At 40.1% G+C, this 24,590-nt stretch overlaps 3 protein-coding genes across 16 annotated transcripts in view; 2 read left to right on the forward strand and 1 right to left on the reverse strand.

The window, feature by feature from the left end:
* The window catches only part of RABGAP1L (RAB GTPase activating protein 1 like), a 778,147-nt gene extending 772,504 nt beyond the window's left edge, over positions 1 to 5,643 (forward strand). For all 10 annotated transcript variants that reach the window (XM_013061129.2, XM_013061130.2, XM_004761946.3 and 7 more), the window contains one exon: positions 485 to 5,643. In XM_013061129.2, the coding sequence (XP_012916583.2) occupies positions 485 to 637 (153 nt within the window). In that variant the 3' untranslated portion in view covers positions 638 to 5,643. The remainder of the gene's footprint in view (positions 1 to 484) is intronic.
* LOC123389055 (oleosin-B6-like) lies at positions 4,452 to 12,056 on the reverse strand. 4 transcript variants are annotated; one of them, XR_006603594.1, is made up of 3 exons: positions 11,197 to 11,635; positions 6,081 to 6,640; positions 4,452 to 4,920 (listed from the first exon to the last, which is right to left on the reverse strand). XR_006603594.1 is itself a non-coding variant. In XM_045069742.1 (3 exons), the coding sequence occupies exons 1-2, from the start codon at positions 12,054 to 12,056 to the stop codon at positions 6,522 to 6,524; spliced, it is 489 nt and encodes a 162-aa protein (XP_044925677.1). In that variant the 3' UTR covers positions 4,452 to 4,920; positions 6,081 to 6,521. The 4 variants fall into 4 exon arrangements, 2 of the variants coding, with proteins under 2 accessions (XP_044925677.1, XP_044925678.1); XR_006603593.1 differs by having other exon boundaries at positions 11,290 to 11,633; XM_045069742.1 differs by lacking the exon at positions 11,197 to 11,635 and adding an exon at positions 11,687 to 12,056.
* On the forward strand, positions 11,841 to 24,462 carry LOC101670555 (calcyclin binding protein). 2 transcript variants are annotated; one of them, XM_004761945.3, is made up of 6 exons: positions 11,841 to 11,922; positions 15,951 to 16,170; positions 20,608 to 20,704; positions 20,958 to 21,057; positions 22,582 to 22,679; positions 23,887 to 24,462. In XM_004761945.3, exons 2-6 carry the CDS (start codon positions 16,065 to 16,067, stop codon positions 24,041 to 24,043), a joined length of 558 nt encoding a protein of 185 aa, XP_004762002.1. In that variant the 5' UTR covers positions 11,841 to 11,922; positions 15,951 to 16,064; the 3' UTR covers positions 24,044 to 24,462. The 2 variants fall into 2 exon arrangements, with proteins under 2 accessions (XP_004762002.1, XP_004762001.1); XM_004761944.3 differs by having other exon boundaries at positions 11,922 to 12,075.
* The last annotated feature ends 128 nt before the right edge of the window (positions 24,463 to 24,590 follow it).

A 24,590-nucleotide genomic window follows, 5' to 3' on the forward strand; every position in this document is an offset into this window, starting at 1 on the left:
TTACTTGACTTGACCAAATCCCTTTCCTCAAAAATCTCTGCCCATATGTGAAGATAACATAATTAGGAAAATAGTCCTGGTTTCTGATGGACTATTCCCCTTTTCCCTTCTCCCAAAGTCCTTGCCTACCGCCATAACCCGCCATGGCTCTAACCATGGCCCCTCTAGTGACCCTGAATGGTTTCTGTGCTGGCCCGGGATGTTCTTGGGGTGAAGGCCATGTGTTTGGAACTAGAATTCAGTCATGCTTACAACATCAGCAGAAGTTCTGTCCATCCATATATTTGTTGTTTCAAACATGTTGTAACCTAAACCTAAATTTGGACCAAAAACATTGCATTAAGAAGCCAGTTAAAATCTCTCATGAGTTTTGTGGGAGGACAGCTGCAGCTATACAGAGCTGGGGATTCCATAAAACTATACTTCGGGGGTTTTTGGGCAGAGAGAAAACACATAATTCAGATGATTTTCTTTTCTTAATCAGGAACTGGAACATCAGAGAGGAGCGCTTATGAATGAAATCCAAGCTGCAAAAAACTCTTGGTTTAGCAAAACCCTGAACTCTATCAAAACGGCCACGGGCACCCAGCCACTGCAGCCACCGCCCGCCACCCAGCCACCCAAGGAGAGCACATAGTTCCAGCCTCCCCAAAGCACAAGAGCGCAACGATCAAAGGGACAGAGACCCAGGAGGAATCTCCCGGTATCCCTTTGCAGGAAAGTAGAGGAGGCCAGAAAGCAAGCCAGGATCTCTCAGTAGCTCTCACTCGTTCTCGTTTGACACTTTGCAAAGGGATGTTATTTAAACTGACCTGAGTTATGTTGAATTCCTGCTTTCGAGCTTCTCATGGAAGACCAAGTTCCATTCCACCATAGTATTACCCATTATTTTATATGCCTGATGTTTAGTTGGGAATAAGTAATTCAGAACTAAATGCTTTTAATTTAGAACTAATTATTCATAATTACTTTTATCTTACATAAAAATGGAGATGTCTTTTATTCCAAGGTTGAAGTGATAGGATATTCATCACAGCAAAAAAAAAAAAAAAAAAAAAAAAAAAAAAAAAAAAAAAGGAAAAAAAAAAGAAAAAAGATTGAAATCTAAACCTCTTATCTTTTCAGGATTTATTCAGATAAAGCACACTGTGGGACCATTTATGACGACTGTCAGGTTTCTTCCTGAAAGTGACTCCCTGGAAAACAATAATCCTGTCCAAAGAATAAACCTGGGATTGAACAGTCCTCCCAAAAAGAAAGAGTTTATTTTCATTTTCTGTTGCGTATATCTGGAAGTGAAGTGCCAAGAACCATGGAATAAGATAGACTATTGAGAAAATAATCTAGAGGAAAGGAACAGAAATTTTGATAAATGCAGGATAAGATAAATCATTCGGCCCTAGTATTCCAACAGGTCCTTTTGAGAAACTCCACATGTGAATTGCTGATTCCTAAGTCTGAACACAGTTGTGACTTCCAGCAGACTTGAAGTCAGAGGTGGCTACTGTGAGTTGCAGCATTCGGGAACCTTTACTGGAAAAGCCCAGAGAGACCCAGGTTCAGCCAATATGCTTCAAATGAAATAGGGACATAGAGAACCAGGGACAGAGTATGTCATTTAAGGTTGACATATATTTGCTAAGTAAACACTAATATATTTTACCTTTTTAAAGTTACAAAATGGAAAATTAAGGTCAGTTTCACTTCATCTTAGTTTACTGTTAGACAACTTGAACTATTTCTGTATCTCCCTAAAAATGTGCCCTTGGTGACCCAGATGAAGAGATGCAAATGCATTGGTAACATTTTTGACTGAATATAAAATCTTTAGAGAAATACTTATCTCATGGAAAGGTAAAGCTATTGTTTAAAAGTTGGTGGAAAAAGTTTTTTTTAAATTATATTTAACATATAATTGAAGTCTTTGAATTGAACATATATTTAACATATAATTGGAAAAAAGAAAACTATTTCCACCAACTTTTATATATATATAGTCCTTGCAGGAAATTCTCTGGTAACAGCAAAACTAATTTTCCCATTTTCTAAACTAGTTTGGAGGCTTTGGTCCTTTTACGCCAACCAAACCACCGTCAGCAATGTACAATAACATTTATTGATACTCATCCTTCCCTTCATTGTTGAACATATTCTTTGCAAAGGATCTTAAACTCTGTAGCCAGAGTGATTCTCATTGTGCCATATGTTGCAATGAAAAGTTACACATTCTTGGAAGTACAAATTAAATAAGAGCCATCTCAACTCCAGGAGCATGCACTATTAAGTTGCTCATAGTAGATAACCTTCCTCCAAAATGATCATTAAACTCTAAATTAAGTTCTCTTCATTGGTGTTTATTAAATCATCTACAACCCATAAAACTGATAATGGATGTTATCCTTTATTATATTTATCAGATACTTTTCTTACAGAATTGTGTTTTGTCCTGATGTCTTTCATTATAATATTCATTTCCTTGTACCAAAAAGGAAAATAATCCAGCATTCTGAGTGTCTGTGTTGATGCTGATGTTCTCTACTTGGTGATTTAGAAAAGGTAATCTTTTTTTGTTGTTGTAAAATATAATGGCTAGAAAATTGCATCTTGGTACTTATTTCTGTAAGTCATTTAGCATAATTTTTTAGCTTTACTGGTACTTTATGCTTTGATTACAAGAAGCCTTGTACAAGTTGCCTTATCAAATGGCCAGCTCAGTTAAAGATGTTCTTTTGTGTTGTGTGAATCTCATAGTTTTACTGTACAGAGCTCTTTTTAACTTTCAAAAATCAGCACATTCCACAGAATGCCTGAATTGCATAATTTTCCTTATGTGGCAGTTGAGGGAGAAATGGAATGGCTGGAAGTCCCGTCCTCACCTGTCTGCCAGGCTCAGTTCCAGAGCCCCTTACATTTTTTTCTTTAAACAAAATCACCAGGTACATAACATTCCAAGTATATAATCTTTTACGTTTTCTCTTAACTCTTTCAGAAGATTTTAATGGCAATCTATAGATTTTTTTCTTTCTTCTCCAGTTTCATATCATTCTTAGTTATGTGTATTGGTACCATACCGTTCCTCACTGCAATGCCTTTGGGTCAGTTGCAATACTAGATAGAAAGGAAGAAAATTTGGAATTTGGTTTATGATGTGTTTATTCATTCAACATGTTGGAATAGCACCAGCCCAGCCATGTGTCCTTTCCCCTGTATTGTTTGAAAACTCAAACAATAAAGAACTGTTAGTTTTAATTTCACTTATTTTGAAATATATTTGAAAAATACTACTCTTCTCTTGAATTTCTTTTAGAAAGACATCAACCAGCCCAGATATCTAGGAAATTTCCAAATATTCTAGAGTATTTTTCATCTTTTCCTAGGATATGTTATATAAAACATTCCTCCAGAAATCCAACACTTGCAGCATTCTGAAGAGTGATGATTTCTCTTCTCATTAAATTCTGCAGAATAAATGAAAGGAGTGAATTTCAATTTGATACTTCAGTTCATTAGCTTTTATATCTTGAGACTCTTGTTTAACACATTGTTTGAAGCTGAAAAAAAAAATAACCAGTTGAATTTTGCAGTGCATTATGTTTGCTGGCTTCACACCCTGAGCCATGGCACAATTTGGTTATATTTAATTACATACAGTTTAATGCAAAGAAATTCCCAGTTACCTAATGCTCTGTGAATGGGTGCCTATCAGGAACACTAAGGGAATGTCATAGAGGCCTCTGGCCTCTCCTTCCATACAACCACTCTCTCTTTCCCTCTCCCAGCTATTCAGTTCATAATTTCTTCGTTGGCTTTCTTAAATTTCCAAAGTACAAAAGCAATCTTTGTACTAAATGTTGGGATAGTTAATACTAAAATTTATCTTGTTCCCCCCCCCCAAATTTTTCATCCTTTTGTACTGTGCATTAATATTTATTTTTCTCAAACCGCTACTCCATTTTCTTAAAATATTTTCCAGTTAATAACTAGTGGCTTTATTTCCCAGTGAAAGGGAGAAAAACAAGAGAATGCACAGTTTAGGGCATGAAAGATCCTAAAAAGAGTGATCAGTTACTGAGAATGAGGCCTGCTCAGGTAACTGAGGTAAGAGGTTGAGTTTTCTTTAGCTGAAATCAGCCAGCCCACTCATGATTCTGCTAAGGCAGTTGTCTGATTTCAGGATCCCTTGAAGGGAAAAGGGAACTTTGAAAAAATTAGATACCTTGGTTTTTTTTTTCTTCCTCTGGGAAAGAATACTTTTAATTACTTAGCAAGAGGATTCTGTTGTACAACTTACTCTTTAAAAATACCCAAACTCTTAAATACCTGATTTTCTTGCTTCAATGACAAGAAAATGAGAGAATGGATGAATGCTGTCGTTTGAACACTGTTTGACTTGCGTGTGTGCATGACTGGTAGAATTTTACAGACACAATCCCTCCCTCTTTGTATGGGCAGCCACCAAGCCAGTGAATACACATGTGGCCAAATGAGAGTTCAGTGGCCTATGTTTCTTACTCCCAGATATAAAACTGTTTTTCCCCACTGGTCGCCAGGCTGTTGCCACACTGAACTAGAACTGCTCCAGAACAGCCTTCCTCTCTTCTAGTGACTTCCGTGTAACACAGGCAAAGCCCTTCATTTTAGGAATTTCCTTCTCTCTCAGAAGTGGCTAAAATGAATCCTTCCACATGGGCTGCACCTCCCCAATGATGATCATGAGTTTTAACGAAAAAAGCAGATGTTTACAAGTGGCTCAGTGACTCCAGTCAGCTGTCAGGTGTCCCCTTCCTAGCTTCCATCTAAAAGACTACATGTCAGGTTTATTTCCAGAGGAATTTGTTACCAGTTATAAAAATATCTTCATCAATGTGTCCCATTCTTCCCATCTCCATCTTTGGTTTATCACTGGTAGTGTTCTGAAAACTTAAAAAAAAGAATCATTCAGTAGAACATAAACATTTTAAGTTACATTCTTTTTTCATTGACAGGAAGTTACTATGTAAAATCTTCCATTAAAATGTGATTTTAATAACTATATATTATATATGGAATAAAATATAGGCAACTTAATTATAAGTATACAAATGCATTAAGACTCTGGTGTCATGAAAGCACAAGAACAAAGCTAGAGATGGTCCCAGAATCCAAGATGACCCAATAGCCTTTTGCATCAATTTGTCCATTTTTGGTATTTTGCATAATGTATGGATCCTCAGTTCAAATGAAGGGAGAAGTTTCTCAATCAGCATCACTTCCTTTCTTTCAACTCCTACCTTTCCCTTGCTGAGGAGGTAGTAGAAATTGTATACCATTTATTTTTAGGAATTCTAATTTTGTCCATGACTTCTCTAATGAAAACAGGTTCTAGAACAAAGGAATTGATTGGCTCAAACAGTGCTGACTACAAAAGAAACATGAGGAATCAGCCTCTGTAAACACTGACCAATTAGATGTTTCCATAATTCCATGTATTATGTATAGTACATGCTATCAGTGTAAATGTACTGCTTGTTAAGAAAAGTGCAATTTATTGTACATTGTCCCAACAAATGTTTACTTTTATAACAGTTATGAACTTGGATTAGTATCTTGTTTTCATGTGTGAATGAAGCCTTGTGAAATAAACAGATTCAACCAAGAAGGTAACAAGGTGACTGTTTTTGTGAGTCAGTGATGTTTTCAGTGCTTTGTGTTGCCCCTTTGGCCTCATTAAGCAGTAGTAAACATTGATTCTCAAGTTCATATACCTCTTTTTGATTTGTTTCTAGTTGACTTTATAAACATCTGAACCCAATGTTTATGTAACATGTTTTTTAAAAAAGATTTTATTTATTTATTTGACAGAGATCACAAGTAGGCAGAGACGCAGGCAGAGAGAGGGGCGGGGGGAAGCAGGCTCCCCGCTGAGCAGAGAGCCTGATGCGGGGCTCGATTCCAGGACCCTGAGATCATGACCTGAGCCGAAGGCAGAGGCTGTAACCCACTGAGCCACCCACCGCCCCTCTGTAACACTTCTTAAGGGACCCTAGACTCTGGTCTATTTAGAAAGAACCAAGATGCCAGGAGTTTGCTGTAGGCTTTACCTTGCCAGAAAGATCCTGTGCACAGCAGCACTGATGAGGGCCCTCTTCTCTCTCTAGAGATTCCTTCATTGCATGGAACAGACACCCTCACAGCTAGTTTAATAGTAATAGGACAACTAATTAAAAGGAATAGGTGTATTCGTCTCAAAAAGGCCAAACAGTTGGGCTTGAAGAGGCACTGGGATGAGGATTGGAATGCCATCAGGAACCGAAGCCACTGTTTTCAGGCATGCTTCTGCTCATCTTGCCAGGTAATGCTTATCAGCTGCTGCTGCTGCTCCCTCTGAAAACAAGTTTTCCTGCTTCTAAGTGCACACCTAGCAAGTTCACATTTTCTCTTCAAGTGATCAGCAGAGATGGACTAGCATCTTGTGTCCCAATTCCAAAGTCTCACGGAAACCGAACTGGCTAATCCTGGATGAGGTAGTTGCTGCAAGTCTTTCAAAGTACAGCACAGTGGGTGCTAGCATAATTTAAGCTGAACTCCAGAAGGGTTCTCAGAAGTGGAGGCAGCGTGCAGAGAATCCCAATTTGCATTTTGTTCTGGGAGTCCATGGAACCTGAGTGAAATCCAAGAGATGAGTCAGCTCCTCTTAGAATTCAACATGGATTAGGAATATTAAACAGACATTGTAGAATTACAGTTTGTAGTTCAAACCACAGACCTCTTTTGTTTGGCACATGTGGTATTTTTTTTTTTTAATTGTTGTAGTTTTGTTTGTATTTTGGTCATCTCTATACCCAACATGGGGCTCAAATTCACAACCCTGAGATCAAGAGTTGCATGCTCTTCCAGCTGAGCCAGCCCGGCACCCCTGGCCCATGTGGTGGTTTAAAAAATTAGAAATGTTACATAAAATGTAGAACAGCAAAATTATCCAGAAACTATCTACTGACTTGATAGTTAGAAATTATGAGTGTTCTTAACATGAACAGTAAATGAAAGTCACTTTTCACTACTGAAGTTCCTAGACTTAGTGAAGTTACATGTTAGATTGTAGATTTATGTCCAGAAGGAATGCAAATCCCTACTTTTCTCTCTTCAGTGGACTGGATACTCCAAAGGTAATATATGGCTGATTACCCTGTCAGATATCAGCCAGTTTGTATCCAACTTTGCAACCTTACACTAACATTCCGTCATTGCAGTGCCTTGGAGCACCTGGGTGGCTCAGTCCAACTCTTGGTTTCTATTCAGGTCACAGTCTCTGGGTTGTGAGATTGAGCCCTGCATCAACTCCATGTTCAGCGGGGAATCTGCTTGAGATTCTCTCCCTCTGTCCCTCCCCCCAACTCTCTCTCAAAATCTTTTAAAAAATAGAAATAAATTACCTCTAAGGATCCATTATGCAAACCTGCAAACACACTTTGATAACAGTGTTAATATCTTATTGGTTCCCTCATTAACTGAGTTGAATAAAATATTTATCATGTTCCTTTTAAATTTGCCTGGGATTCTTGATTTCAGCTTTTTGAAAGTCTACTGTAATAGAACTTTTAATAACTGTCAAAGGGAGACAGAACAAAATCTTTTAAAAGTTTACTTGCAAGGAAAAATTGCAAGGAAGTTCAGGCTTTAGCACAGGCTCATCAAATAGAAATTATAGTATTTAAATGACAAAAACAAGAATAAAATACAGATTACCAGGTCTATTTAATTAATTCAAGCAAATTTACTGACTGCCTACTGTGCCAGTCTCTGTTCTTAGTGCTCGAAATGAGGTGAACAAGAAGATCCTTACTCTGTGAAGTTTTAACTTTAGCACAGAATTTTTCTCAAACTCAGAGAAATACTGACATTTTGGGCCAAAGAGTAATTTCTTTGGGGGGCTATCATGCACACTGTAGGATATTTAGTAGCATCCCTGGGCCCGCCCCACTAGATAAGTAGTATTTCCCCACTTTTGACAATGAAAAATGTCTCCAGATGTTGCCAGATGTGGGGGGGGGTAAGCAAAATGTCTACCATTGCTCCCCAACTGAGAATGACTGTTGTAGTTGGCAAGACTAATAAATTGCAGGTAGTAATAAGTACTATGAAGAAAAACAGGGTAAGAGGGTGGAAATGGTGAGTGGTGGTGATGAGGTTGATGGGATGATTTCTGATATGTAAACTTGGCGAGCCTACACTCCCCCTCCCACTCCATTCAGCCAAATACTAAGTGTTGCTGTGTGAGTATTTTGCACATAGTAATTTAAAATCTTAATCAGTTAGCTTTGAGTAAGGGAGATTATCTGGGATAATCTGGGTGGGGCTAATTGAATCAGTTGGAAGGCCTTAATGCTGGGCTGTTATTTACTTGAGAGAAGAATGGAATTCTTCCCTCCCTGGCTTCTGTGGAAGAAAGCTTCAACCTGTTCTCAGGGGGTCTGCCTAGAATCTGTTCTTGCTTGTGTGGCCTATGAATTTTGGACTTGCTTAGCCAGTTCCAACAATTGCATAAGTTAATTCCTGGCAATAAGTATCTGCTACTGATTCTGCTTCTCTGATTGAAACCTAACCAATATAGCCGAGAACAGCCCTTTTGAGTTACTTTTCAGAGAACTCAGTGAAGACATGATCTATGTGATGGTCTGGAAGAAGAGCATTCCAGACAGAAAAGGAGAGTACAGACTTCGAGGTGAGGACAAACTCCATGGATTCAAGGGCAATATGCCCTAACCCTAACCAGAAAGGAGGGGAGCAGTGAGAAGAGTTCTGTGAGATGAGACATGATACTCATAAAGGTAAGATCAGATCACGTAGTATACTGTAGGTCATGGTAAGGAGTTTGTACTTAGTCTAATAAGCCCAACAGGAAGCTATTGGGAGGTTTTTACCAAAGGGATATAATGATTTGAAAAGATTACTCTGGCTGCTCTGTGGAAAACTATCTGTGGTGGTGATGGGTGGGGAAGAAACCAGTTAAGAGGCTAAAAATCCAGATAAAATAATTATGGCTTGGTCTTCAGTGGTAGCAGTGGAGGTTGTGAGAAGTGGTCTGATTGTCCACATATTTTGTAGATAAGGCCAGTAAGTCTTGCTACAGGATGGGAGTTAGGACCAGAGAGTGAAGACTCAAGTATGATTCGTTGGCCTGAGCAATTAGGAGCAGGAGGTAACCATTCTCAGAGCTAGAGAATAATTGGAGAAACTGATTTGGGGTATAAAGAAGATTGGGAGGAGATTTTGGGTGTGTGTGTGTGGGGGGTTGGTTTTGTTTATGTTTTCAGATAAGCTAAATTTGGGGTACTTCTCAGACATCCAAGCAGAAACAGAGTCTGGAGCTCCAAGGAGATGTGTTGCTGAAGACAATGATTTGGGCAATAGATGGTATTTAAAAATCTTCTAACTTTTGTTAAAAATAGAACTACCCTGGGGCGCCTGGGTGGCTCAGGTCATGATCTCAGGGTCCTGGGATCGAGTCCCGCATCCGGCTCTCCGCTCAGCGGGGAGCCTGCTTCCCTCTCTCTCTCTCTGCCTGCCTCTCCGACTACTTGTGATTTCTCTCTGTCAAATAAATAAATAAAATCTTAAAAAAAAAAGACTTAAAAAAAAAAATAGAACTACCCTATGACCAAGTAACTGCACTACTAGATATTTACCCAAAAGATACCAAAAATGCTGATGTGAAGGGCACATGTACTCCAATGTTTACAGCAGCAATGTCTACAACAGCCAAACTATGAAAAGAGCCTAGATGTCCATCGACTGATGAATGGATAAAGATGTGGTTCATATATACAACAGAATATTACACAGGCATCAAAAAGAATGGAATCTTGTCATTTGCAACAATGTGGCTGGAACTAGAATATATTATGCTAAGCGAAATAAAGACAAATACCATATGATTTCAGTTACGTATGGAACTTAAGAAACAAAATATGAACACAGGGGAAGGTAGAGAAAAATGAGATAAAAATAGGGACACAACCCGTAAGAGACTCTTAACTATAAAGAATGAACCCAGGTTTACAGGATGGCATAAAATGGGTGATGGGCATTAAGAAGGGCACTTGTTGGTATGAGTACTGGGTGGTATATGTAAGTGATGAATCACAAAATTTTACTCCTGAAACCAATACTACCGTGTATGTTAACCAACTTGAATTTAAAGGTTAAAAAAAAAAAAAAAAAAGACCAGCAATATAAACAAACAAATAGATAATAAAATCTTCTATTTAGGCTATCAGGTGGTAGGTAGGCAGAGTTGCCCCAGGTGCATATCAAGCAAATGAAAAAAATCACTGCATTAGGTCAAGCTTTCACGCAGTGTAATGGGCTCTTCATTCCTATTTAATTAAATATAAATAATTACAGGCCTTAACTGGACACTTTTTTTCAAAAAACATTAATAACATACAACAAATGCACTGATTTCAGGAGTTAATTCTATCAATTTTGACAATTTCAGTGTAACATTTCATTTCCTCGGGAAAATTCCCGCCTACTCGTGTAACCTACAAAAGATTGCACTCCAGTTTATACCTCCGTGAAATTTCTACAAAGGGAACATACCCGTAAACAGGATATTATATAAACCTCAAATGCCTCCTCGTGGTTCTGTCATTGACCTCCCTATCGTAGGGAAAACTATCCTCTGATTTTTAACACCGTAACTAACGACTTTTGTTGGTTTTAGACTTCATTTAAACAAAACCAAGCGACATCAACTCTTCTAGCTGGCTTCTTTCCCTTAACGTCAGGTCTGTGAGATTCAGGCAAATTCTAAGTAACTGTAATTTGTCTATTTTGGTACCACATTCCAGAGTCTTCACTATAATGGCCAGCCTGCACTTTTCTAGTAGTTTTTTCCTTCTCAGACTTGATTCTAATCGCTACCTCGGACGATATACAAAGCTGAGTGAGGGTTATTTGACTTCTCAGAGGTTACTGTTTGTTCCCAGCCCTGCTGCGAACGTTTTATGGCTGCCAAAAGCTAAAATAATATGAAAAGAGGAGGAACATATTGTAATCCCCGAAAAACTCGGCCTACATTTTCTCTGGTTAACAGCCTCAGTTCAATCCAATTCAAACCGGGGTTAGAACTAGAGAGCTGCAGAATGTTCGGTGAAGGTTTCCGAAGTACCGTTTCACCACTTCTAAAGTCAACAAAAAAAGGCGGGGCCACACCTGCGGCGGAAGACTGGTGGGGGCATCTGGCGTTAGCCTCTTTAACCCTTGGCGGCTCTACTGGGTCCCGTCACGTGGCCAGAGCAACCTCACCTCTGGTAGCGCTAGGTGATGACGCCACCACATCGCAGTTGTTAAATCGTGATGATGACTCCAGAGGGTCATAACCCACTGAAGCCGAACTATTCCCTTCAGGGTCCTCTACGCTAAACGTCTTCATTCTTTTCTGTTTCAACATAAAAATGCTGCCCCTTGTCCCCCTTTTTGGTCCTTTTCTCACAGACGCTCACAAATTAACCTCGGACAAGATGGCTGCCTAGCCAACCCGGTGCCCGAGAAGGAACGGAATCAGCTGACTTTCTAGTCAACTTCCGATTTCGATCCCGAAGACCGGTACGTTATTTCCGGGGTTGGGTTAAGGTACGTCAACGAGCGGTTCTGAGCTGCGACTGCGCAGCCGGGACATGCGAGGTCAAGGTATAATACGTACAGTTGCCCGGGCAGAGAGGAAGAGGCGTTACTCTTCTCAGGCTGTTGGTTTGCTCGCGAGAGTTGAGCGTTGCTAGGAGGCTCGGTCTAAGGGGTGGGGCGAGGTTCGGCGGGGCGGAGCTAAGCGAGACGGGTGGCGCGCGCGCGCGGGTTTGGGGGCGGTGCGGCGGCGACGGACTCGCGAAGGTTCCAGAGGCGCCGCGTGCGGGAGGCGGGCCGGGTCTCGCGCCGGGTCTGGTGAGCGCGCAGGCTTGGGGTGCTGCGACTCGTGCGGGTGGGGCCGGCGTCCGGGAAAGCGCGTTCGGTGTGGTGTTTCCTGTTCTCTCCCCTGCGCGTCTGCAGCTCGGGCCTTGCTTGATCAGCCCGACCATGGCTTCAGCGTTGGAAGAGGTAAGGGTACGGCTTCATCTTCCCACTCGACCGCGCGGTGTGTCGAGCGCCGTCGCTCGGAACTCGCTCCCGCCCCCCGCCCTCGGCCCTGTTTCCCGAGCTGAGGTGCCCGGCGGCCGCCTCCCAGGCTCCCTGCGGTGTCGCCGGGTCCCCAAGCTTCGCCTCCGCCGCCCGCCTGCAGCGGCCTCTGCGGGCTTCCGGCGTCCGGCCTCTGTGGCCCCGGGAAAGTTGCCGATGGACACCCGCCGCTCTGCCCCGGCCTTGCGGGCGATTCGTGCCCGCGGGCAGGGTGATCCGGGCTGTGTCGCGGTCCCCGGCTGCAGGTAGTGCCTGCGGTGGACCTTGGCGAGCTGGTCACCTTCACGTTTTCCTCAGGCTCCGTCCGCTCGCGCAAAACGAGCCGGGGACGTGAAGGTTCCTTCAGGCAGGTTGCAGAAACCGAGGGTCGGGTGAGAAGTCTGCCCCCGGCACTTGACTTCTAGTGCTGTTTTCTCAACGCATATGAGCAGCGGGGTTACTTTGGGCGAGTTGTGGCGCGTCTCTGTGCCGCAGTAGTGTCCATTTCAGAGTGACCCGCGAATAGTCCTAAGTGTTGAAAAGAGTGCGTGTCAAGCAGCAGTGTACTGTATGCGTTTTAAAAATAAAGGAGTTGGAAAGTTGTAATTATCGGTGGGAAATAGCCTTTCTCTCTCTCTCAAGCTCTGTGAACTCTGAACGGGGCGGCTTAACTTTTTTGAAGGTTTATTAGCTTGAACAGTTACCAAATGGGAATAATAATATTTGATTTGCTCTTTCCTGGCCTCAGTAGGGTGTCACTACATGATACTATTATTCACAGGAAAGTGTTGATTATTAATAGATTTGTTTTCTGAAAATGTTTTTCTCAATATGAACAAGTTGGAGAAATCTCAAACTTGGTTTGGAAGTCTAAACATCTTTATTTTTTTTTTTTTAATATTTTATTTATTTATTTGACAGAGAGAAATCACAAGTAGATGGAGAGGCAGGCAGAGAGAGAGAGAGAGAGGGAAGCGGGCTCTCTGCTCAGCAGGGAGCCCGATGCGGGACTCGATCCCAGGACCCTGAGATCATGACCTGAGCCGAAGGCAGCGGCTCAACCCACTGAGCCACCCAGGCGCCCCTAAACATCTTTAAATGAAGAAAATGTGTGTGTGTATTATACAGGATACCTTGCCCCAGGTTTATGTTAACGTGTTCACAGAAATACGCCTTGGTTTCCATGTGCCCTGAGGAAACGGTCTCTGCAGTGACTTCACAGTTACACACGTGGACAGCTCAGTTATTAGACCTCTGCAACATAAGGGATTTTTTTCGGTTGAGGTACTTGAAAAAATACACACTTAGGGACACTTCAGGGTTTGTTTTTCTTTGATATAAAATGCATTGCTTAACAGTTTTTTAAAGTGTATTTTTAGTACATTCAGTGTTGCATCACTATCACTACTGTATAATTCCACATTTATATCATTCTGTCCCTAAAAGAAAAGTATTAAGTGTCTGTCTGTCAAGCAGTCTCTTCCTACTTCCCCCTCCCTGAGGCTGCCACTAATTACTTTGTCTCTATGGATTTGCCAGTTCTGGACATTTCATATAAATGGAATCTTACAGAATATGGCATTTTGCTTTTGGCTTTTTTCACTTAACCGAATCTCTAGTTCATCCACAGTGTGGCATGTGTTTCTTTTTATGTCCAAATAATGTTCCATTATATGGATATGCCACATTTTGTTTCTCCTTAACCAGGTTACGGACATTTGGACGATCGATTTTTGGCTATTAGGAACTGTACTGCTGTGAATACTGTGTACCACTCCTTATGTGGACATGTATTTTCAGTTCTGTGAGGTATATACCCACGAGTGGACTTGTAGGAGCATGGGAACTCTTTTCAAAGTGGCTGCAGCAGTTTACATTCCCACAAGTTGGGTACCAATATAGGCCCACCCTCTTAACACCTGTTATATTAGGGGGTGGTTTTGTGGATGTTTTAGTGGGTGTGAAGTGGCATTCTGTTGTGATTTTGATGTGCATTTCTTAAATGACTAAGGATGTTGAGCATCTTTTCTTGTGCTTGATGGCTGTGTTCAAGTCCTTTGCTTATTTTGAGCACTTTGGTTTTAATGCTTCCTGGTGAACTCACAAATAGGTAAGATAAAGCTTGAATGTGTTAATGGGTGGGGATAAAAGGGATTGAGATTTTGCATAAGGAGAACAAATGAATGCCAAGGTAAATTAGATGAGAAACTCCTGTGTGCTGGAAAAGTTCCAGAGGGATCGATTTTACTGGTTTCGGGTCTGCAAATAACAGAACTGTGGAATTAAAAACAGGCCTATTGGTAGGTTGCTTCAGACTTGCAGTGACTCCTTTCCTTTTCAAAACTGGCTGGAGAGAGGGCTTGAGGATCCCCTGTTTAATTCTCAGAGTTTAAGAAGCCTGCTAGAGAAAGGATTCCTTGCCAGTCAAGAAATATAACATGTTAAGACTTGATACATTTTCTGTTTTGTTGTTGTTGTGTTAACTGAATCCTTATTCAGGAACAGATATACCGATTTTACATTTCAAGATTTTTATCATGTTGATAGTAAAATCAGTGTGAATTTTTAGATCATAAGATACTGCGTTGAATGAAAGCATCTTAGTTCTGTGCTCAGAAGATGAAATTGCAGGATTTTTTGTTTTAGCAATGTGAGTTTTGGGGGGTTAGGGGAGTAGATAAGACAGGAGACTGCCACAGTTGGACTTTGTATTTACCATCCTCATAGTTCCAGGTAAGTGAACTAAGGGCATCAGAGTTAAATGAATAATAAAAGACTTAGGGTGAAAAGTGATTGTTTTTCTGTTACTACATTTGGTAAGACTTACAAAACAAAGACTTCAGAATTCTACTTGGACATTATACTGAGTTATCAAACATGTGAATATTTTTATATTGAGGTTTTTTATATGCTCTGAGGCTACAGTATATAATGTCGTATTACTATTACCAAGCCAGAATGTAAAGTTATTTTTGAGAAATGAAACCCTTGTTTGTAAGGATCTTATGTATTTGCAGTATGTCAGAAGATAATGGAGAAAAGATTTTTAAGCTGATTATCTCATAGTGTCTTTAACTCTTGAACTTCATAAAATGTTGGCCATCTCTCTAGCAAGTAAGCAATATATTGGCAAGAGGAGAAAAGAACGGGTGGTTTTTTTCAGTGATCCAGGACTGTGCCGCCATTTGGGTTGTCTAGGTTTTTCTCTTCTTTTGAGTGCAGTGTTAACCTGGAGATTGAGAACAAGACTTTTTCTTAAAATCAGAAATATGTCTCTGTTTTTTTAATCTTTTAAAAAGCGTAAGCTTTTTTATTTGTAGTATTTGGGGTAGGAACCAGTGAGAAACCACCATAGAAAGTAGACTGTAAAGTTGCTGTAGCATTTCACCTTGTTCATTGTGTATTTGCTCATTGGTTTTATTTTAAGATTTTTAAAATTCCTAATACCTAATGACTATGAACAGATGTCATAAGGAAACCCATAAATTTTTTTTGAGATTCTTTCATTGAACTTTATGAATCACAACAGTATTTTGTAAATAACGTGTTTTAAAACAGGCTTATAACAACAAACAAACTGGAAAATTTAAGCTTCATTAATTACATTACTATAAGTTTTCCTTTAAAAAAAAATAGGAAGCTTCAGTTATTTACAGTTTATTAGGCTGGAGAAAAGAATTTCAGGTTGCAATCCAACCCTAGAAAATTTAAATGAATCTCTTAATTCTTAACTCTTCAGTAAACTGAATGACCAATAGGCACAATATCCAGCTGTTGTTTTATTTATCATAACTAACTTATCTTCTGTTTTAACACAGCTACAGAAAGATCTAGAAGAGGTAAAGGTGTTGCTGGAAAAGACTTCTAGAAAAAGAGTACGTGATGCCCTTACAGCTGAAAAATCCAAGATTGAGACAGAGATCAAGAACAAGATGCAGCAGAAATCACAGAGAAAAGCAGAACTTCTTGACAATGAAAAGCCAGCTGCTGTGGTTGCTCCCATTACAACAGGATATACAGTGAAAATCAGTAATTACGGTATGACTCCCTATCCTACATCCAGCTCTTTTTGCCTGCCAGCAACTTATTCCTGAGTAGTGACCCACTAATACTGAAATAGTCTCAGTGTTTGATTTTGGTAGTTTGAAAGAGAAGACCTGTTGTTACTTTATTAAGATACTTTGGAGGAGATGAAAAAGTAAAGAATAGATTTAAAAGCTGTCAACAAGAGCAAGATGATTCTGTGTGAGTAGCAACAAGAATGAATCTATTCTGAAATATTGTTGAACATATAAGGAACACAGCTCTTTATTTTAATTCTGTTTTGGATTTTACTTTGCCAGACATCCACCAGTATTATCTATGGAAAGGAATCTAGGCAAATTCGAGAAACATTTTGAGTGCCCAATCTGTGCCACTGTTGTGCTTGGGCTTGTGGATATACAGTAGTGACCAAGATCCAGTCCTTGCTCATGGTGTGGTTAGGACACAGACATACAACTAATACTATTACATGTAATGATACCATTTTCTCTCAGATAATTTTGGAACAGTGCAGCTTGAATCTGATGAGCTCTCTTAAGGGGAGGGACAGTCGTTTTTCTTTCTGCTCCCAGTATCTAGCACATAGTAATTGCTTAATACTTGCTTGAACAAAGTGAATAGAGGTGTGTGAAGTTTTGTGGGAATACAGCTGATGTAGCAGAAACCTGAAATGAAAGACTGAAGAAGGAAATGGAGACTTAACACATTTGAGTTTGAAGGGGGAGTTTGGCGAGTACAAGAAAAGGGAGGGGATTGTGTGCGCAGTGGACATGCTTAGAGCCATGAGAGGCAGCTTGTGTTTTCCCTGTTGTCATAAGGAAAAGCAGTGTGTGTTGTGTTTAAGAGGTGTAGTGTAGTGGGCGCCTGGATGGCATTGTTGGTTAAGTGACTCCCTTCAGCTCAGATCATGATCCCAGAGTTGGAGGTCTGCTGCTCCCTCTGACCCTCCCCCATCTTGTGTGCTCTCTTTCATAAAACAAAAGCTTTTTAAAAAGAGATGTAGTATAGTACCATAAGGAGCTATGCTGTTTACTTACCTGACTACAGGAAGCTGGTCTGAGCTTGTAGGATTATGGCATATACCCAGCAACCGTGATTTGTGTTAAGGGAGAAACTGTTCTCAATGTGGAAGATGAACTCAGTGAATGGGAAGAAACTAGGTGAAGGTCTGCTGAACCCTCTAGAATGTCTTTTTGGATTAACACTACATTTCTGTTCTGTAGCACTCTATGGAACTTAAGGAACAGTCAGGGATATATAGAGAGCCTATATATACAACAAATACATAAACATTTTTATTCACTTTATGTGAAGTTTGTATGTTTTTTGGTTGACAGAATTCATCTAGGTTCGTCAGATTATATTTGGGTGATTTGGACCATATTTTACTGTGTCAGTGGAGGGAATTGAGAAAGTAGTGATTGCCTTTGAACTGTTTAAGTAGAAATCATTATGAAATTAGAGAATGTTTAGACATCCAGTTTAGTAGAGAATTCTACAGTACATCTACTTTTTAAAAAATTAATATTAAAGATTTTTATTTATTTGATAGAGATAGCACAAGTAGGCAGAATGGCAGGGAGAGGGAGAAGCAGGCTCTCCACTGAGCAGGGAGCCCGATGCGGAGCTCCATTCCAGCACTCTGGGATCATGACCTGAGCCCAAGGCAGCTGCTTAACTCACTGGGCCACCCAGGCACCCCTACATCTACTTTTTAATAGAGAATTTTCTTTAGTAGAGAATACATTTATGTCAGTAGAGAATTCTACAAAATTTTCACAAAAAGAAAATGAGCTGCTCTTAATTTTTTTTTTTTAAAGATTTTATTTATTTGACAGAGAGGGATACAGCAAGAGAGGGAACACAGCAGAGGAGTGACTGAGCAGGGAACCTGATGTGGGGCTCGATCCCAGGACCCCAGGATCATGACCTGAGCTGAAGGTAGACACTTAACGACTGAGCCGCCCAGGTGCCCCTGCTCTTAATTTTTTTGAGTATAGTTGACCTGATGAAGTTTTAGAATATAAGTGAGGTTCAGCAGGGTGGAATCTGGAGCCGACTACATGAAAGAATTCTTGAGACATCTTTGGTGCAAAATGGTGGTTTATTAAAGCACAGGGACAGGACCCGTGGGCAGAAAGAGCTGTGGCCCTGGGCTTGTGAGGGGTGGCTGGTATATACTGTGAAGTTGGGGAGGTAAGGAAAAAGGGAGGGTTTGAAAGAACTTTCCTATGCTAAAGAGGTCCTACAAGATACCAGAGGCCTTGCCAATACCAAGTTAAAGTGGTTTTCCTTTTAGTAAGGCATTAACAGTAAAAATAGTTGGGAGAGTAATGGAGCAGGAGTAATGTCACACTCCTGCTGTGACACGTCCTTTATCAGTGAGCTTTAGGTTTAGAAGAAATTTAACTTTATTTACATTTCCCTCTGCCTCAGCCTCCCTCAATTTTAGGGAGGCGGGGGAGATGATGTTAGGGTTTCTGGAACTGAGTTGTGGGTCTTTGGAAGTTAGGCTGTTGGTAAGAACAACAGCCTTGTAAATCACTAGGATATTTGTAAACTGAGGGAGACTCAGGTCTTGTAGGATTGTGATCTCTACAAGTTTACTATTTTTTCTTTAGGGCAGCCAAAAATGCCTGAGGAATGTCACATATGCCATGGGGGGGGCTGTTGCCCGGTGTCAGCTTCTAAGTTGTCCTCAGCTTGCCTTCTGTTCCCTCATCAGACCCACAATGAGACATTCATTTCAGGTGTACAGCACAGTGATCAGCATCTCTGCTAGGCTGTGCTCACTGCAAGTGTCACTGTGCAGCGCTATTATAGTATCGTCTCTAGGTTCCTTACACTGTACCTTTTATTCTTCCCAGTTTATTCATTCCATAACCAGAAACCTGTACCTCCCACTCCCTCCCCTTTACCGCTGTGCGTAGATCTTCCTCTTAACCCCCCGCAACCACTGGTTTGTTCTCAGTATTTATGGGTCTGTTTCTGTTTTTTTTTTTTTTTTAGATTCAACATACAAATGAAATCATATGGTATTTGACTTACTTCACTTAGCATTAATACTCTCTAGGTCCATCCCTGCTGTTGTGGATGTTAAGATGTCCTTTTCTTTTTTATGGCTTTCCGTTGTCATATATACTACATCTTTACCCATTCATGGACACTTAGGTTGCTTCCCTCTTTGGCTCTTAAAAATAATGCTGCAGTAAACATAGGGATATATGTACCTTTTAAAGTTATGTTTTTGTTTTGCACAAGTAAACACCCAGTAGTGGAATTAACTAAATGATAATGGTATTTCTGTTTCACATTTTCTGAGCAGCCTCCATCCTGTTTTCCACACTGGCTGTTGCAGTTTACATTCCCACCAACAGTGTACACAGGTTCCTTTTTCTCCATATCCATCCATACCCACGTCTGTTATTTCATGTTTTGGGGATTTTTTTGTTTGTTTTTTAATTCTAGCCATTCTGACAGGTAAGGTGACATCTCATTGTAGTTTTGGTTGGTAGTTCCCTGATGATGAGTGATGTTGAGTATCTTCATGTGTCTGTTGGCTACCTGAATGTCATCTTTGGGGAAATGTCTGTTCAGGTCCTCTGCCTTTTTTAATCGGATTGTTTGGGGGTTTGCTGTGGAGTTGTATGCAAGTTCTTTCTGTACTTTGCATAGATCATTTGCAAATGCCTTCCATTTAGTAGGTTGCCTTTTCATTTTATTGATGATCTTTATTATTTATTTATTTTTTTTTTTTTAAAAGATTTTATTTATTTGACAGAGGAAACACAAGCAGGGGGAGTGGGAGAGAGAAGCAGGCTTCCAGGTGAGCAGGGCTTCATCCCAGGACCTTGGGACCATGACCTGAGCTAAAGGCAGATGCTTAAGGACTAAGCCACCCAGGCACGCCCCTGATGATCCTTTTTTATGCAGAAACTTTTTTATTTTAGCTTTAGTACTGCTTTTGCTCTTGTTTTCCTTGCCTCAGGAGCCACACCTAGAAAGATGTTGCTATGGCCAGTGCCAGAGACACCATTGTCTGTGTTGTCTTCTAGGAGTTTATGGTTTCAAGTCTCACATTTTGGTCTTGAATTCATTTTGAGTTTCTTTTTGTGTGTGGTGTTAGTAAAATGAAGTACTCTTAATGTGTAATGATCATATTCCTTATTCTTAGGAATAAGAAAATCATAGGCTTTGTTTTCAGGAAACCTGGGTTTGAATTGAAGTTCTACCACAAGCTAGATACCTAACTTTGGATAGATTATATAACTGCTATGAAGCTCAATTTCTCCATCTAGAAAGTTTCTTGTATTTTAATTTTTCCCATGTTTCTATTACTAGAATTTAGTTTTCTCCAGGCTCAGGAGCAATATGCACTTGCTGTTCTAGAGCTAGTGTGAGACTTTATTCATGTCCCTTTTTTGTTACTAGGATGGGATCAGTCAGATAAGTTTGTGAAAATCTACATTACCTTAACTGGAGTTCATCAAGTCCCCACTGAGAACGTGCAGGTGCACTTCACAGAGAGGTGAGTTCTTGGCGATGGGAAATAGTGATCACCAAGTCAGAGGTTGCTTTATTACTGGCTGTTTTCTTTGCAGTTTCTAAAACTGCTTAAATTTAGAGTTCTCCTTTACACCTGCTTTAAGAGTCTATAATCTTAAAAACACCAAGGATGGCCATTTGAACATCCTGAAATAAAACTTGTGGCTTTTTTCCCACAAGAGCTATAGAGCATGTCTTATAGAGCCAGGGATAATGTATTCACTGTTGTATTATAGGTCATTTGATCTTTTGGTAAAGAATCTAAATGGGAAGAGTTACTCCATGATTGTGAACAATCTTTTAAAACCCATCTCTGTGGAAGGCAGTTCAAAAAAAGTAAGTTTGCTTTTTTTTTTTTTTGTCATTATGTTGTGAAACCTCATTAAGTTGAACCTGGTTGATTTAGAATTGAGAGGAACTAGAATTAATTTATCCTCTGTAACAGGGATCAGCAAACTGTAGCCTGATGGCTGTATTACTGGAACAATGCCAGGGCTCACTTTTTGTGTTGTCTTTGCCTTTGATTGCACTGTAATGGCAGAATTAAGTAGCAGTGTGAGAGAAACCTAAAATAATAACTGTCTGGCCTTATTTCAACTCCTGTCTTTTTTTTTTTTTTTTTTTTTTTTAAAGATTTTATTTATTTATTTGTCAGAGAGAGAGCGCGAGCGAAAGCGAGCACAGGCAGACAGAGTGGAAGGCAGAGTCAGAGGGAGAAGCAGGCTCCCCGTGGAGCAAGGAGCCCGATGTGGGACTCGATCCCAGGACGCTGGGATCATGACCTGAGCCGAAGGCAGCTGCTTAACCAACTGAGCCACCCAGGCGTCCCTCAACTCCTGTCTTTATAAGAATAGATTATTATAAAAATATTTCATTAAAATCTAGAAGGGAATAAACTTTCAAAATTGGTTAAGAGTGAGACTTGAGTTTTCAGGTCAGTTTTGTCGCTTACTAGTTGTGACTTTTTAGCAGCTCACTTAAGCATTCTGAGCCTCAGTTTCCGCATTTGTACAATGGAAATAGTTAATTTTACAAAGTTGAAATTATATACTGAACGGGAATATATATAAAGTACTTATGTTAATGGTAGCTATTCTCAGAAAACTATCTGAATTTTTGATAACATAAAGGGATTTAATTAAGCACTTAGCCTAACTAAAAGTAGTAAAACCTATAAAAATAAATGGCTTTTTAAACTACTGTTCACACTTTTCACTAACTCAGGTAATCTCCTTTCTATTTCAGTAAGGTTTAATGCATCTGTACATAGACGTACCATTGTACCATTCTGCCATCTGTGTTTACACTGTTATGTAGCAGTTTAAAGGCAGTATTAGAATATAACATTAATTAGCTTGTGTCTCACTGCTCCTTTATCCATCAATCCCAGAGTTGAACAAATACTCAAAAGAATCCTAGGAATTATATGGATCATTGTTGAAAGAGTTGTATATTATTTTTATTTGTGCCTGTTTCTGATCACTCTTATTGTATTATTCTCTTCTTTCAGTCACCAAATTCCCACCACACTTTTTTTTAAAATTAGACACACCAAAATTATCCCATTTTATGGCCTTTGATAGCCTTACTTCTTGCTGTGCCCTTCCCTCTGGATCTTGGGCCACAGCTCAGGTTTCACCTCAGAGGCCTTTTCTAAAACCCCATTAACCCCTTTTTGTCTTAAATATATTTGAAGTTTTACTTGTTTGTGCTCTCTTTCATGAGTCCTATTTGTAAATGTACTACTACAACCTACGACAGGTCCTACACATAATAGTAACGTGACTGAATAAATGTTTTCCACATAATCATGCTTATTTACCTCCATGTGTTGTAAGTTGTACTTTGCTCTTCTTCCAGGTCAAGACAGATACTGTTCTTATCTTATGTAGAAAGAAAGCAGAAAACACACGGTGGGACTACCTGACTCAGGTTGAAAAAGAATGCAAAGAGAAAGAGTAAGTTTACTTTGATTTCTTTAAGAATTTAAATATATTCTTTGCTGGGATTATAGATTTCTAATACTTTGCTGTTATGAATAAGAGCTGACTAGTAGTTTGACCATTGACACCTCTTAATGTCCGGTGTTTTTAAGGAGGGCATAGATCCAGCAAGTTGCTTTTTATGGAGGGCTTTAATTTTGGTTGACTTTCTTGCATTGTGTGTGTGTCCCCCCCCCCCCACCCTGTTTATTTGACAGAGATCACAAGTAGGCAGAGAGGAAGGGAGGCAGGCTCCCTACTGAGCAGAGAGCCCGATGTGGGGCTCCATCCCAGGACCCTGAGATCATGACCTGAGCTGAAGGCAGAGGCTTTAACCCACTGAGCCACCCAGGCACCCCTCTTGCATTGGTTCTTAACCCTGGCCAGTGGTGCATTTGTGAGCATGTGAGAGAGAGTGAGCATGTGCAGGGGAGGTGGCAGAGCAGGAGAGAAGAGTCCCCAAGCAGGTTCCATACCCAGCACGGAGCCTGACATGGGGCTCCATCTCCATCCTGAGATGGTGGTGACTTGAGCTGAAATCAAAACCAAGAGTTGGATGCTTAACCACCTCAGTCACATGGGTGCCCCACCGGTCCTGCTGCTATACAGATTCTGTGTCCATTCCCAGAGATCCCATCTCATTAGTTCCAAGAGAGGCCCAGATACCTAGATCAACTTTCTGAATTCCACATTAGTTCCTCATATGTAATTAGTTTCACTGTCATTGGTGTAGAGTGCAAGAGAATATTTTTATCCTACTTAATGGCTATTCTGAAAAGTGTTTATTTAAAGATACTTCCATTCTAGGTCAAATTGTTCCTCTGCTTGAAATGTCCTGCACTGGCAGTGTCCTACATTGAGTCTTTTGGCCTTCCTCCTTCCTCTCACTCCTCCCCTGTAGCCCGGTACACTTGGTTGGTAGAGTTAGGAACTATCTGTATCTGATTTGATTTTAAATGTAGAACAAATTACGGAGTACAGGACTATGTCTTTCTCTTGTATCCTCAGTGCCCAGTTACCTCATTCAGTACCAGATTACAAACATGAGGAATATGAAGTTACTTGGCCTTGCTTGGACATTGGTTGAATTGGAGGCACGGATGACATGGAGGACCATAGCAGTAAATGGGATCATTTAGGTACAGATCTGTCTCCATTACTGATTGTGTTTTCTTTTTCACAGAAAGCCCTCCTATGACACTGAAACAGATCCTAGTGAGGGATTAATGAATGTTCTAAAGAAAATTTATGAAGATGGAGATGATGATATGAAGCGAACCATTAATAAAGCCTGGGTGGAATCAAGAGAGAAGCAAGCCAAAGGAGACACAGAATTTTAAGACTTTAAAGTCATTTTGGGAACTGTGATGTGGAAATAATGTTTCCAAGGAGGAAATGTTGGTGAGCTGCACAGATAAATTTGACAAATAACTATTTACACAGCCTTCTTCTAAGTAAAGGCAGTGAATTTTCCCATTTCCTCCTGGAGGATTTATTTAAATAAAATATGCTTATTAAACACTTCCTCCAAAGATGGTTTCCTTAGTAATCTGGGCATTTTGTTCAAAAAAGGATAATACCGTATTCTTGTGTGAAATGCAAAACAGCAAGTCTTGCCTAATGATAATGCCACATTGTGTGTATTTTTGTTCAGCTAAGAGGTAGAAAACAAAAGTTCTTGTTTGCGTATAAGTTCCTGATTATCAGCTCTCACCAATGTAAGAGTAAGTAAAAATAAAACCTGAATTTTTGCATAAAATGCAAATTCGTACCTTTGTGCTTCAAGGTTGCCATAGTTTTCTTTGAGCAGCTTAAGTAATAATACATCTACCACACATTACCATGGCCTACTAATCCAGTCACAAATAACTGTTCTCTAGATTTAAA

The sequence above is a fragment of the Mustela putorius genome, unplaced genomic scaffold (genome assembly GCF_011764305.1).
Source record: "Mustela putorius furo isolate JIRA1106 unplaced genomic scaffold, ASM1176430v1.1 tig00003942_pilon_pilon_pilon, whole genome shotgun sequence".
Lineage (NCBI taxonomy): Eukaryota > Metazoa > Chordata > Mammalia > Carnivora > Mustelidae > Mustela > Mustela putorius.